The sequence below is a fragment of the Lynx canadensis genome, chromosome X (assembly GCF_007474595.2).
Source record: "Lynx canadensis isolate LIC74 chromosome X, mLynCan4.pri.v2, whole genome shotgun sequence".
Lineage (NCBI taxonomy): Eukaryota > Metazoa > Chordata > Mammalia > Carnivora > Felidae > Lynx > Lynx canadensis.
Window position 1 is genome coordinate 44063477 of NC_044321.2, and position 14639 is coordinate 44078115.

The 14639-nt window shown below is 39.7% G+C and overlaps 1 protein-coding gene across 1 annotated transcript; it reads right to left on the reverse strand.

Annotated features, from left to right (window-relative positions):
* Positions 1-9676: 9676 nt before the first annotated feature.
* LOC115506772 (dynactin subunit 6-like) lies at positions 9677-13617 on the reverse strand. The gene is given in 6 exon segments (XM_032592056.1): positions 9677-9769; positions 11807-11991; positions 13033-13372; positions 13375-13437; positions 13439-13548; positions 13551-13617. Coding segments are annotated over 6 exon segments (858 nt in total).
* Between the last annotated feature and the right edge of the window lie 1022 nt (positions 13618-14639).

Below are 14639 nucleotides of genomic sequence, written 5' to 3' on the forward strand. Positions count from 1 at the left end.
CTGTGCTTATTTTAATTTGCACCTTAGAGCTACATGCAGCTATGGCTGGGTCAGAAATTATTTCTCATTCTCTCCAGGAAGTTGGATGATAGAGAATTACCTTAACCACAACAGATTCAATACACTAATAATTTAAGTGCCTGATACCAGTTTTCTATTGCTGCATAACAAGTTGCCACAACTTTAGCATCTTTTAAATCAACCCATGTGTATTATTTCACAGTTCCTATAGGTCAGACATGTGTGGATCCAGCGAGTTCTCTGCTTAGGGTCACACAAGGCTGAAATCAAGGCGTCAGCTGGGCTGGGATCTTACCTGGAGGCTCTGGAGAGGAAGCTCTTTCCAAGCTCATCCAGGTGGTTGTAGGAATTCAGCTCCTGTGGTGCAGGATGTTGTTGGGGTTGCTCTCAGATTCTAGAGGTTGCCTGTTTCTCCTCATGTGGTTCTCTGCATCTTCAAGCAAGCAATAGTGTGTCAAATCCTTGTGCTTCAGATCTCTCTTGCTTCCCTTCTGCTGCCGGCCACAGAAAAGTGTGTGCCTTTAAGGAGCTCCTGTGATTAGATTAGGCTCTTTTGGATAATCTCTCTCTTTAAGGTCAGTTGTTTAGTAACCTTCATTGTAACTGGAAAATCCCTTTAGCCATGTAACCGAACACAAATATGTACAAAATAACTCGTCTTATTCATGGTACCTGGGATTATGATGGGAAATCTTGGGAGACCATTCTTACAATTCTACCCACCACAACCTTTAATAACCATGAGGAATTACTTATGAAGGCCTTTTTTGTGACCCTGATGATCTGAGTCTTGTGAACATTACTGAGTTACATCATGTCATCATGTAGTTGTACTTCAACAAGTGGCTTGTACCTTCCAAAGTGTAATAATCAGAGTCTTCCAGATGAACTGATTCAATAGGATTACTTATATATTTATACATATACCTATATCTATATCATCTATATCTGTCTATCTGTCGAGAGAGAGAGAGAGAAAGACATTTGTTATAAGAATTTGGCTCACAAGATTATGAGGCTGGGAAGACCCAACACGTTTGTGGGCATGGTGGAGAGCTAGGAGAGCAGGAGTAGTTCCAGTCCAAGTCAAAATTCCTGAGACCCAGAACAGGCAGTGATGTGAGTTGCAGTCCAAAAGCTGCTGGGATCAGGTGTCATGAATTCTGATCTTCAGTTTGAGTCTAGAGGCAGGACAACAAGACCAATGTCCCACTTCAAGCAGTCAGGCAGGAGGGGTTCCCTCCTGCTTGAGGGAAAGTCAGCCTTTTTGTTCCATGTAGGCCTTAAGCTGATTGGATACAGGACACCCACATTAGAGAAGGCAATTTTTTTTTTTTACTTTTTTACTGTTTTACTCAGTATACCTATTCAAATATTACCTTCCCTGCCAGACACACTCAGAATAGTGTTTGACCTAATATCTGGCCACCCTCTGGGTGAGTCATGTTGACATATAATTTTTTTTTAAATTTTTTTCAACGTTTTTTATTTATTTTTGGGACAGAGAGAGACAGAGCATGAACGGGGGAGGGGCAGAGAGAGAGGGAGACACAGAATCGGAAACAGGCTCCAGGCTCCGAGCCATCGGCCCAGAGCCTGACGCGGGGCTCGAACTCACGGACCGCGAGATCGTGACCTGGCTGAAGTCGGACGCTTAACCGACTGCGCCACCCAGGCGCCCCGTTGACATACAAATTTATACATAACATGAAGCCTCTTGACACAGTCCATCGATTAACATTTCTTTTTAAATTTCCTTTGTATCTTAGTTAAATACTCTACTTCCATGTTTCCTAACTATAAAATGCATCTGTTAATGATTTCACATTTAGTTGCATGTTAATTACCTTTAAGGTTATATGTATGAAAGGGAAGATTGATCCACGAGCAGTTTACATTCTTTACTGCAAAGGGGAAATTTGCATCATGTTGCATGCAAATTTAATAATACCGTATATTTAGGACATGTTTACCATATTTGGCAAATCCTTTTTGTAAGCTCCATAGGTGTTTTACCTCATTTGGTCAGCAAAATGCCACGACATATGTGTCATCAGTAGCCCCATTTTCATATGAAGAACCTGAACACAGACATTAAGTAATTTTTCTGTCATGACAGCTTGTAAGTGACAGGCCCAGGATCGGAATCTATGGCTTCAGTACCGATATTCCTAACTAATTCATGTGACTATGTAATTTGTCATCCAAACTAATTCATAATATTTATCATCTGAGCCAGAATGAGAGTACTTTTATAAATTATACCTGCTCAATAAGCATAAAATAGCAAAGTCCTAGACATACCAGTACATTGCTGACTCGCTTAGTGAATATTCTTTTAGTTGCAAGTATCAGGGAATTCTCATGTAGATTGGCTAAATCAAAAAAGAAATCCATGATCTCATGGCATTTGTATGATATTCATCACTTTTCCACCCTCTGCTAGATTATTCCTGTCAGCATACAAACTGATGTTATTTTCCTCTTAAAAACAAAAGACAACAGGGGCGCCTGGGTGGCGCAGTCGGTTAAGCGTCCGACTTCAGCCAGGTCACGATCTCGCGGTCCGTGAGTTCGAGCCCCGCGTCGGGCTCTGGGCTGATGGCTCAGAGCTTGGAGCCTGTTTCCGATTCTGTGTCTCCCTCTCTCTCTGCCCCTCCCCCGTTCATGCTCTGTCTCTCTCTGTCCCAAAAATAAATAAACGTTGAAAAAAAAAATTAAAAAAAAAAACAGAAAAAAACGAAAGACAACAAAACCCAAAACTAAACAAACAAAAAACCTTTTTACCTACTCCCTCCACCACCTGCAGGACCTTTTATCCTCCTCTTGATAGCAAACCTCCCAGAGAGAGAGTTTTCTATACTCACTGCTTCCACTTTTCCCATTCTGTCTTAATCACATGCCAATCAGGCTTATACAACTTCTATGGAAAGGAAACTGTGTGGTCAAGGTAGCAATGTCATCAGTATTTCTAAATCAAATGGCTATCCCACAGTCCTCTCCTCAGCTGACTTATCAATAATTTTGGACAGAGTTGATCGCTCACTCCTCCTGGAAGGACCTTCTTTCCTGGTGTACCATTCAGGGCCCTCCAGCGAAACAAAGCCAGCTTGACATATACCCACCTGGGTTCCAGGACAGTACTTCCCTGGTTGTTCTCTGACCTCCTCAATCTGCTTGGCTGGGTCTCCTCCTTTCCTGTGACCTCTTGACATTGACCTGCCTGGGAACTCAATCCTCGATCCCTTTCTCTTCTATGCCTACACTCATTCCCTTGGTGATCTCATCCAGTATTGTGACTTTATATGCCATCGATGCCCTTTTCTCTCTACAATTTACATCTCCAACTTAATTGCCAAAGTCTATATCCAACTGTCCACTTGGCGTGTCTTATAGACCTTTTGGTTTTAACCATGAAAAAACAAATTCTTTTTTCACCCCTCACTTCATCTCCTTTAGCTCTTTCTCATCTCAGTTACCATCAACATTATGCTTCTAGATGCTCACTTAAAGATATTGGGGTCAATTTTAGCATTAAATCTACGCAGAAATCCTGTTGATTCCGTGTTCTAAATAGACTGAGAATGTGAACAAGTTTGCCACCTCCTCTGCTTCCACTTGACTCAAGGCCACTACAGTTTCTTGCCTGGATTATTGTAATAGCATCCTTACTGGTTTATCTTCCTATAACTTTGTCTCTGATGTATAGTCTAATCACACCAACCAGAGGTATCCTTTTATTCCGAGATATTTCAGAATGTAATGAATATCCATGTAAACCAGTGTAGAAATAAATTTTTTTTGCTTTGTTTTTTTTTTTTTCCAATTCAAATTTTTCTTTAAATTCTAGTTAGTTAACATACAGTGCAATATAGGTTTCAGGAGTAGAATTGCAAGTGATTCATCACTTAGTGCTCATCATACCAACAGCCCTCCTTAGTACCCATCAGCCATCTAGCCCATCCCACACCCACCTCCCTTTTAAAATCTAAGTCAGATCCTGCCACTGTTATGCAATTGTTCTCCATCTCACTGAGAGGAGCAAAAATTAAAGTATTTACATGGATTAGAAGTTTGTACATGATTTGACGTTGTGTTACTTGTGTAAAATCCAACTATACTCCCACAGGATCTCTCATGTCTACATTAGCTACAATAGTTACACTTTTACACAAAAGCTTTTTCACTGGCTGTTTTCTTTGCTTGAAATGTCTTTCCTCCATGTATTTAATGGCTCATCCCATCATCTCCTCAAGTCTTTTCACAAATATCACCTTCCAAGGTTGGCTTATCCTGACCGTTTTTTAAAAAAAAATTCCAATTTCTCATCACTCCAGATCTTTCTTAACTTACTCTAATGTTTTTCATAGCTTTATCATTTTCCTACATGTAGTATATCTTAGTTATTTATTTTATTTATTGTTTGTATAATTATCCAAACATATAAGTTCTATGAGGGCAAAGACATTTGTCTCTTTGTCTACAACAGCATTTTTAGGGCCAGTAGTAGTACCTGGAAGTTAGGTATTACTTATTAAATATTCGGTCCATTTGCCAAATAGACTGGAAATCAAAATAAGGTGGGTTCTAGACATGGAGGCCTCTGGCTCATCAAGCTTCAGATTCTTTCCCTCTATTTTCTCTGCCATCCTCAGTGTCCCACCAGACTGGTCCCAAGATGTCTGTAGCAATTTCAGGCCTCATATCTAGGCATGGTGGTATTTAGGCAGAAAAGAAAAATCTCTTCCAGTGTCCCTTTTTTGTGAGACAGAAAGCTGTGACATAATGCTTTCCAGAAGATATACACCCCCATCGTCCCCAGTATATGGGACTGAATTTGGTCACATGGCCAATTCGAAACCAGTGATTATCAAAATATTAGATTTGTTGTGACTGGTTTAGATGAATACAACATCAAATGGATGTAGAGTCACCACAATGTCCCCCTGAAACACATCAGTGCACTGGTGTGATAGGATGTATGTGTGCGTGTGAGTGTTTGTGTACCTGCTTGGGAGATGCATTCTGGTACTCAGTTCTTGCAGAGTGAAAAGAAACAAATTAGTGTAATTTAGGATCCAGAAGATGGGGGAAGAGTAGACATCTTGCATGAAAACTCTCTCTGTCAAGGCATGAAGCTAACATCATCCAGTATGTGCATCTCACACTGAGTAATACTTTAACAAGGAGGCCAGAAATAATCCCAGTCACTTGGTAGAGACAATTTTTACACAGTGCTTAGATAGGCATTAAAAGTATTTCTTTTCAGGGGCGCCTGTGTCACTCAGTCGGTTAATAGTCCCACTTCAGCTCAGGTCATGATCTCATGGCTCATGAGTTCGAGCCCTGTGTCGGGCTCTGTGCTGACAGCTAAGAGCCTGGATCCTGCTTCAGATTCTGTCTCTCTCTGTCTCTCTCTGTCTCTCTCTCTCTCTGCCCCCCTCCCACTCGCACTCTGACTCTCTCTCTCTCTCTCTCAAAAATAATAAATAAACATTTTTAAAAATTTTTTAAAAAAGCATTTCCTTTCATGGATGACCAACCACTCCTCCTGACTGACACATTCTTCATGTAGCCATATAAATACCTTTATTCAGTTTTTGGTGTTTCTCTGAGCTGGGACCTTCCTAATCTATTTTTTAAATTTTTGGTTTCAATTTTGAAATACCATATACATACATACAAAAAAGTGCATAGAATATATATTCAGATATCGATGATGAGCAATATAAAGTGAAAACCTATGTAATCACCACCCAAACCAATAAAATCATATATTATTATACCCCCAGAGTGCATGATGCTCCCCTCCCTCACTACAGCTTTTTAACTCCTGAGCGAGATATCTACCACCCTGACAAATGTTCAGTATCTCTTCCTTGCTGCTTATTGTAGCTTCACCATCTTTATAAACAATGCTAAAATATCTAGTTGAGTTCTTTTCAGCTTTATGGCATCACATCTCTGCTTTGAGTTTTTACTGTACAGTTAGCAAACCACCCTTTTTAAGCTTGTTTTTAGAGACCCCTTAAATGTTTAAAGGCACTCCCTCTTCCCAGGTTAGAGAGAAATCCTCTTCCCAGGTAGGTACTTGGGGACCTACTATGTGCTTAGAAGCAAACTAGATGCCAGGGTAAACATGAGGCCAACTGGTATTCTTTACCTTAAGTGATAAGATAGTCTGTTTGGAAGGTGGTGGTTAATTGATAGTGTACATTGTTAGGACTGAAGACAGCTCAGGATAGTAGTAAGAGCATGCGTATTGTGCTGAGATAGCCTATGTGCCACTTCTTACTGGCTTTGTGTCTGGGGCAAGTCTCTACCTCTCTGAACCTGTGTATTTAATCCTTAAAGAAACAGAGATATTTAAAACCTGCTCCCAGGGTTGTCAAGTATGGTACTTTGTAGGCTGCCAATAAATGGTAGATCCTGTTACTGTAATACATTGTACTAGTCAGAAGGAAGGGTCAAAAATAATTCAGCTCTCCCGGAACAATGTGGAAGGCATATATACAAGTCTAGTGAGTTTAGTACATACTAGATGTTAATGTGAAGATTTCTTGACCCCCAAGAACACACTTAGGCAGCTAAGTGGAGTGGTAAGAGGCTAGGCATTAAGATCAGAAGTGCTGGGATTAATAATTCCAATCGTGATGAAAGCTACCTTTTACTGAGCTCTAAATGCCCCAGGAGCCCATAGAGTCTGACTGCTGGTGGGCACCTCAGTGACATGGTTAGATCTGAGTACTTGGAACCAGAAATGTTAGGTTAATGATGTACTTTTCAGACTTTTTTTTTTTTAAATCAAAAACAGTAGAGAGATTTAATTTTTATTGAGTATTCCCTAGGTCCAAAATACTGCTCAAAACATATTGTATGTATCATTTTATGTAATTGCAATTGGTCAATGATTATCCCTATTTACAGGCCAAAGACTTTGAATCAGAGATCAAGTAACATTTCTGTGATCATAGAGTTAATAAATGAAGGAGCCAGGCGTTTATTTATCCCATCGGTATTCAGAACCCACATACTTTTTGTGGGGGAGATACATTTTAGTTTGAAATAATTACAAACTTACAAAACATTGAAATAATAGGCCAGGAAACTCCTGTTTTTACTTGGCCCAAATACCTCAATTGTTAATATTTTGCATATTTTTTATCTTTCACTATCTTTCTCACTCCCTGTCTTTCACTCTCTTTTTCCCCCTCCTCTTTTTCTTCTCCTTGCACACACTACACAAAGATACACATACATACAAATTTTTCTAATCTCTTTGACAGTAAGCTACAGATACATTAAATATTTAGTATTCTAAATACTTTAGAACAAGGACATCCTTTTGCATAAACACACTACAATTATGAAAATCAACACATGAACATTGGTTATATATCTGTATTATACATCTCATTATAGACCTTATTCAAATATGACCAATTATCTCAATAATGCTATTCGTAGAAAATTTTATAAATTTTATAGTTTGTCCATTCTTCTCTCCAGTCTACTATCATGCATTTTATTTCATTGTTATTACACTTTATTCTTATTCCCTCTGGAATAAGTCCTCAAACTTACTGTCTCGCACAACCATAACAATTTTGAGAAGTATGAACCATTTACTAGAGTGCCCCTCAACTTGGGTTTACCTGATTCTATGCTTATGGTTAGATTCCACGTATGCATTTCTGCCAGGAATACCACAAAGTGATACTATATCCTTCTCAGTGCATTATATAAGTTGGCACCTGATATCCATTTATTCTGTAATTGGCGATATTAAATTTGATCTCTTGGTTAAGGTAGTATTCATCAGATTACTCTAATGTAAAGTTAATATTTTCCCATTGTTCACTTAAATATTTTGTGTGGAGATACTTGAAGGCTATGGTAATATTGTGTTCTATGACCCACTGACGATTCTTGACTGAATCCATTAATATATGATGGTGTAAAAAGTGTGTGTTTCCAACTCCAGTATTTCCCCCCCCCCATTTTACTGGTGAGGATTCTTCTGCAACGAAGAGCTGTTCTCTCTCCCTCATTTATTAATTATTCATGTCTTCATATGTTTCAGTATTGGTTCATGGATATATATTTTATTCAGTGTATAATAACCCATTACAATCATGATTTATTTTGATGCTCGAATTTCCCCAGGTTTGGCCAGTGAAAGCCCCTTGATTCCTGCTCCTGTGTCTTCTTGATATGTGTCTATTTTTCTTTGAAACCGTTTTTGGTGCAGCGAGATGTTCCTGCCTCTTTTTGTACTTCTGCTGTGCCAGCCCTGGAATCAGCCATTTTTCCGAGGAGACCAGGTTTCTTTTAGTATAGAATGGTATTTAGAATTGAGCCTGCACTTTGAACCACCATTTTCTACTGGAACTATAACTTGACAATTCCCTACATTTACCTTAACTTCAGTTACCCAATATGTAGAATTGGCATAAAAAATAGGAATTTCTTAATGGGTATGTGGCAAGGTTTAGACATAGTAAAGAAAGCATTTAGTACTGTGCTTGGCACATGGGTAATGTTTCATTTATTTATTACGTTATTTTTAAGTTTATTTATTTATTTTGAGAGAGAGAGACAGACAGACAGAGACAGAGCATGAGCAGGGGAGGGGAAGAGAGAGATGGAGAGAGAGAGAGAGAGAGAGAGAGAGAGAGAGAGAGAGAGAATCCCAAGCAGGCTCCGCACCATCAGCACAGAGCCCGATGTGGGGCTGAAACTTATGAACTGTGGGATCATGACCGGAGCGAACCAAAGAGTCGGATGCTCATCTGACTGAGCCACCCAGGAGCCCCACATGGGTAATGTTTTAAAATGGGACATGTTGAGCATCACAATGAATAATAATAATAATGGATTATAAACCAATGAATAAAATAGGAATCTATAAGTATATTTGAAAACAAGCGGTAGCTGATATTATCATTATTTTTTTAATTATTATTATCAAATACTCTGGATGTTGATAAGATCCACCTCTGGCAAAAAACCTCAGGATTCCAGTATTTGTCTTGTGAAATCCAGGCCAGATCAAGCATTGCAGAGCCTGCAAGAATAGAAACATGAAGAATGATTCCAGAAGGATGCCTCAGGACTTGATGACTGAGGCTTCAGTATTAGAGACAAACAGCATGAAATGAAGAACACCAACCACTCCTAGAGCCTGATACTAGAACCCAGTACTTTCCTTGTCATGGTCCTAACAGCACCGTGTTATAAGCAGACAGGTATTTGTCTGCCCGTTCATTCACCTGTGGCTTCATAGAAGTAACTTGTTTATGACTTATCCTTGACCCCTAAATCAGTGCCTATCAGTATAGGAGACATCCAAGAAGTGTGTGCTGAATAAATGAATAAATGAATGAATGAATGAATGAATGAATGTGTTGAGCAGTTTCTAATAGCTCGTCACGATAACTAACAAGAGGAGGAGATAAAGGCTGACCTATTCCATAGTGGTCTGAGTCTAGAAGCCTGAAGCCTTAGTTGTATTGCCTCTTTGGATGATAGGCGTTCCCAGAAAGATAACCCTCCCCAGTTTCCATGTTTCCCAGAGTTGAAGTGGAAGCCCCATATGCACCAGACTGTGTATCCTAGACTGGTTCAAGGGACAGATAATTAATTCATTAAATATTTATGGATGATCATTTACTATAGGTCTTTCAGGGTTTGGGGGTACAGCTGAGAGCACAATAGTCAGATCCCCTGCTTTCATCAGTATTTGGTTCTAGGGGGAGAGACAATGAACAAAGGGACTCATAAAATTTAGAATGGTGGAGAAATTAAAGCTTGATTAACAAATAGAGAATCATCCAGCATGTGTGTGTACAGAAGAAAGAGTGAATGTGGAGGTGAGAACTTGCTGGTTTCAGGGAACTTGGAGTAGTTTGTAATGGCTGGAAGTAGAGTAGGATACAGGCTGAGGGTTCAGGCAGGAAATTAGAAAGTAGAATCCACAAGAAAATGTCACCTAACTTCTCTGGGCCTAGTGGTTTTGACAAGAAAAGAGGGTTTTAAACATCTGAGAAAATGTGTGACAAATGTGTAAAGCTCCAATCTAAAATCATTAATGTTCTTTTCTGTTTTTAAACAATAATGACAATAATTATAGCTGGTAGTTTTGAGTATTGCTATTTGTTAGGCACTGTGCTAGTTGTTTTACATATTTATTTATTCCTCTATGAGGAACATTAGTGGGGATTGTCATACTTTACAATGTTGGATAGCAGTAGATGGCAGGTATTAGGATTAAATCCTGTCTAATTTCAAAGAGCTTGTTCTTTTGTTTGAACATTCGTTTTTCTATTTTCTTTATATATATATATATTTTTTTTCTTTTAAGTTTATTTAATTTGAGAAAGACAGAGACAGCACATGCCAGTGAGGGGCAGCGAGAGAGGGAGAGAGATACCCAAGCAGGCTCCATGATGTCAGCTTAGAACCTGATGTGGGGCTTGAACTTATGAAACGTGAGATCTCGACCTGAGCTGAAACCGAGAATTGGACGCTCAACCAACTGAGCCACCCAGGCACCCTTTTCTATTTTCTAAAAGTGGCACTCAGACAAGAGGTGGAAACAAAGAACAATTGAGTGGTACACAAAATGGCTATTAGGAAGATCAAATGACACAGCATTTACAGAATGCTTAGTAAAAGGGAAATCAGTTACATGTATTATTTATATTTTATTCTTTTTTTTTATATATGAAGTTTATTGTCAAATTGGTTTCCATACAACACCCAGTGCTCATCCCAAAAGGTGCCCTCCTCAATACCCATCACCCACCCTCCCCTCCCTCCCACCCCCCATCAACCCTCAGTTTGTTCTCAGTTTTTTTTTTCCTATACCCAAATTTTTATTTATTTATTTATTTATTTTTATATATATGAAATTTATTGACAAATTGGTTTCCATACAACACCCAGTGCTCATCCCAAAAGGTGCCCTCCTCAATACCCATCACCCACCCTCCCCTCCCTCCCACCCCCCATCAACCCTCAGTTTGTTCTCAGTTTTTAACAGTCTCTTATGCTTTGGCTCTCTCCCACTCTAACGTCCTTTTTTTTTTTTTCCTTCCCCTCCCCCATGGGTTATGACCCAGCAATAGCACTGCTAGGAATTTACCCAAGGGATACAGGAGTACTGATGCATAGGGGCACTTGTACCCCAATGTTCATATATTTTATTCTTAATTTTAAACTTTTATAATTTTTTATTTCACGGAGTTAAATTTTTTATCCCTCATGATTTTATTTATAATAATTTCTATTAAGCCTAGAGAAGTTGAATTATGCTTAATGAAATATATATTTTGGGACAAAAATTTAAATGTCTAAGATGGTGGTATTTACAGAACGTTATAGGATGAAGACCTCGGATGATGTCATGTGCCATTCCCATTAATAAAAAGAAGTTCTTCCTGAACCCATCTTCCTCAATGTGGAAACCCTTGAGAGGTGCTGATTGTGCACTAGTGAGAATACCAGGTATAAATGGACATGTGTGTTTGTGATGGTGGTTTTAGTATATGAACATGAATTCTTAGATTCTCCTCCCTTCTAAAGGTAGAAAAGGTGGAGCTTAATCCCCTCCCTCTTGACTGTGAGATGGACTTAGTGACTTGCTTCTAAGAAATAAAATGAAGTGGAAGTGATGGTGTGCAACTTTAGGGATTGAGTCCTTCCTCACTTGGATCTGAAGGAAGCTGAGGGAAGCCAACTGCCATGTCATGAGGATACCCACCAGCCCTGTGGAGAGGCTCACCTGGTACGGAACTGAGGCCTCCTGCCAACAGCCCTGTGAGGCAGTCATGTTGTACGTGGACCATCCAGCCCCACTTAAGTCCTCAGATGACCACCGGTCTGACTGACTTCTTGAAAGAAACCTCATGAGGCACACTGAGCCAGAACTGCCAGCTGAGCCATTCCTAGATATTTGATCTGCAGAAACTGTGTAAGATAGTAAATGCTCAAAAGATAATAAGCTTCTACATTTTGGGGGTAATCTTCTACACAGCATAGATAACTACTATACTGTGTGTTCATGGATGAATAAGAGAACAGTGTGAAGTACCCTTTCTAGACTTGATACTATTCACCTGGTGAAAGTCTATTATCTTGACTCAAGAGCTATGGCCACATTGCAGTAAGTTGCTATTGATAAAATCATTTCTGTCTTCCTGCCAGTTGCTGCTTTTTATGTCACAAGCATGTCAGGGCCTGTCCTACCGCTTAGCATAATTGCCTAGAATGTCTGTGATGAAGTTTGAGTTCAGTTTCAGTGAGATAGTTAGTAAGAGAAGGCTGTTAGTCTGGCTGTGGAGAAGCCCCAAAGAGTGATGTCTGCACAATACACTGTCTGGGTTTTGATTGGTTCTTTGTCCTAAAGAGTCAGAAACTATTTTATCAAAACATTTAGAACTCATAGACAATTGGCAGACTTGGGGGCCACACTATACAAACCATATTCATATTAGACTAATGTATAAATAAGAAAGCTTCTCTAAATTTACTATGTGCAGAGTACAATTCTGGTGCTCTCATCCAGAGTTCCTCCTTTCTCTGAATGATAGCTTGGAGGCCATATTAGCAAATCAGAAGGTGGTTCAGTTAAGCTTGCAACTGAACCAAAAGTGGTGAGTCTTGGGGCGCCTGGGTGGCGCAGTCGGTTAAGCGTCCGACTTCAGCCAGGTCACGATCTCGCGGTCCGCGAGTTCGAGCCCCGCGTCGGGCTCTGGGATGATGGCTCAGAGCCTGGAGCCTGTTTCCGATTCTGTGTCTCCCTCTCTCTCTGCCCCTCCCCTGTTCATGCTCTGTCTCTCTCTGTCCCGAAAATAAATAAACGTTGAAAAAAAATTAAAAAAAAAAGTGGTGAGTCTTGAGGTACTGTAAGTCTTGATAGATAAACTGATACTACCTTGCCACATGTTGACTTAAGTAGTTTAACTCTCTGGGGGTATCTTATAACCAAGTCTTTAGGAGGTATCTCACTGTTGTCCTCACACATTACTGGTGTTGACCTTCCTTTCATAGTCTTCTTTAGGTCGTGGTAGGTTGGCAAGGTTATCTTCAGGAAATCCAGCTGTGGTATCTGGGGCTGTGGTTGCTCAGTCTGCACCCCATGAAGGCAATCTGCACCACAGATCACTGTATTCTCAAGGATGACCTCAAATGTATTCAGGTTGCAACAAGTCCCAATGATGCAACCACTTCTCAATATTACCTTTCTGCCCACACTGGCTTTTGATTCAATAACATTATTATCTTCCATTTTCATGGCTTGGGAATAACAGCCAATTTCAAACACATTATTAGTGCCAATGATCATAGATATTTTAGTTCCAGATCTTCAGCATTAGGGGTGATATTATCAGGTTGAGCATTTATGATAAGCACCTACCTGTTCTTCTATTAGGTAACCCTCACCGATAACTATTGGCCTGGCTTCTGCAATAATTTGTGCTTTAGAGTGGATCACTGTCCTAGGTCCTATAGTTACATCACCCACATTTCACTTTCTACACACACAACTGCTCTAAAGGCAACCTTTACACTCTTTTCAGCCTTCTCCACCATAGTTTGGCCCCTGTCTCTTATGGAATTAATTTTTGAAAATATTTTCCATAGCATATAATGCTAGCTTTGTATTTTCAATAGTGATAGGAAATTTCCTTTACATTGACTTTGACTAAAAGATGATAGAATATAAATGGATGTATTAAGAAATACTAACACGTGGGGTGCCTGGGTGGCTCAGTCGGTTAGGTGTCTGACTTCCGCTCAGGTCATGATTTCACGGTTTGTGAATTTGAGCCCCGTCTCAGTGTCTGTGCTGACAGCTCAGAGCCTGGATCCTGCTTTGTATTCTGTGTCTCCTTCTCTCTCTGCCCCTCCCCCACTTGTGTTCTATCTCTCTCTCTGTCTCTCAAAAATAAATAACTGTAAAAATTAAAAAAAAGAAATACTAACATGGGCTTTGAATATATCTTTTAAGTCCTGGAGTTATATCACATGAATGATTGAGGTGTTGTTGAAAACATTGTTCTAAGTCAGGCTTTATAATGAGAAGTTTACTAGATAGCAGGTGGGGCTGCTAACAAATTTTTTTGTTAGAGATTCTCCCAGAAAGCCTCACAGTACCCTAGAAGTTTGCTTGAAAAGAAATCATGCCTCCAAAAATATCATCCACTATATTAAGTCCCTATTACAAGTGCACATTTTCCCTATCTGTGTTGTCTATAAAATATTAATTTATTATAACATCAAATAGTCCTGCCCACCATATTTCCATAGGTGTTCTGGACCCTGGATATGCAAAGATGAATGAAACATTGTTTGTCATAATCTTGGATTTCACAACTTTGTGTTGGAAGCAGACAAATAAAAACAAACTTATGTGGAATTTAAGAAACAAAACAGATGAGAGGTACTCCTGGGTGGCTAAGTGTCTGACTTCAGCTCAGGTCATGATCTCAGTTTGTGAGTTTGAGCCCATGTCAGGCTCTGTGCTGACAGCTTAGAGCTTGGAGCCTGCTTTGGATTTTGTCTCACCCTGTCTCTCTCTGCCCCTTCCTTGTTTGCACTCTGTCTCACTCTCT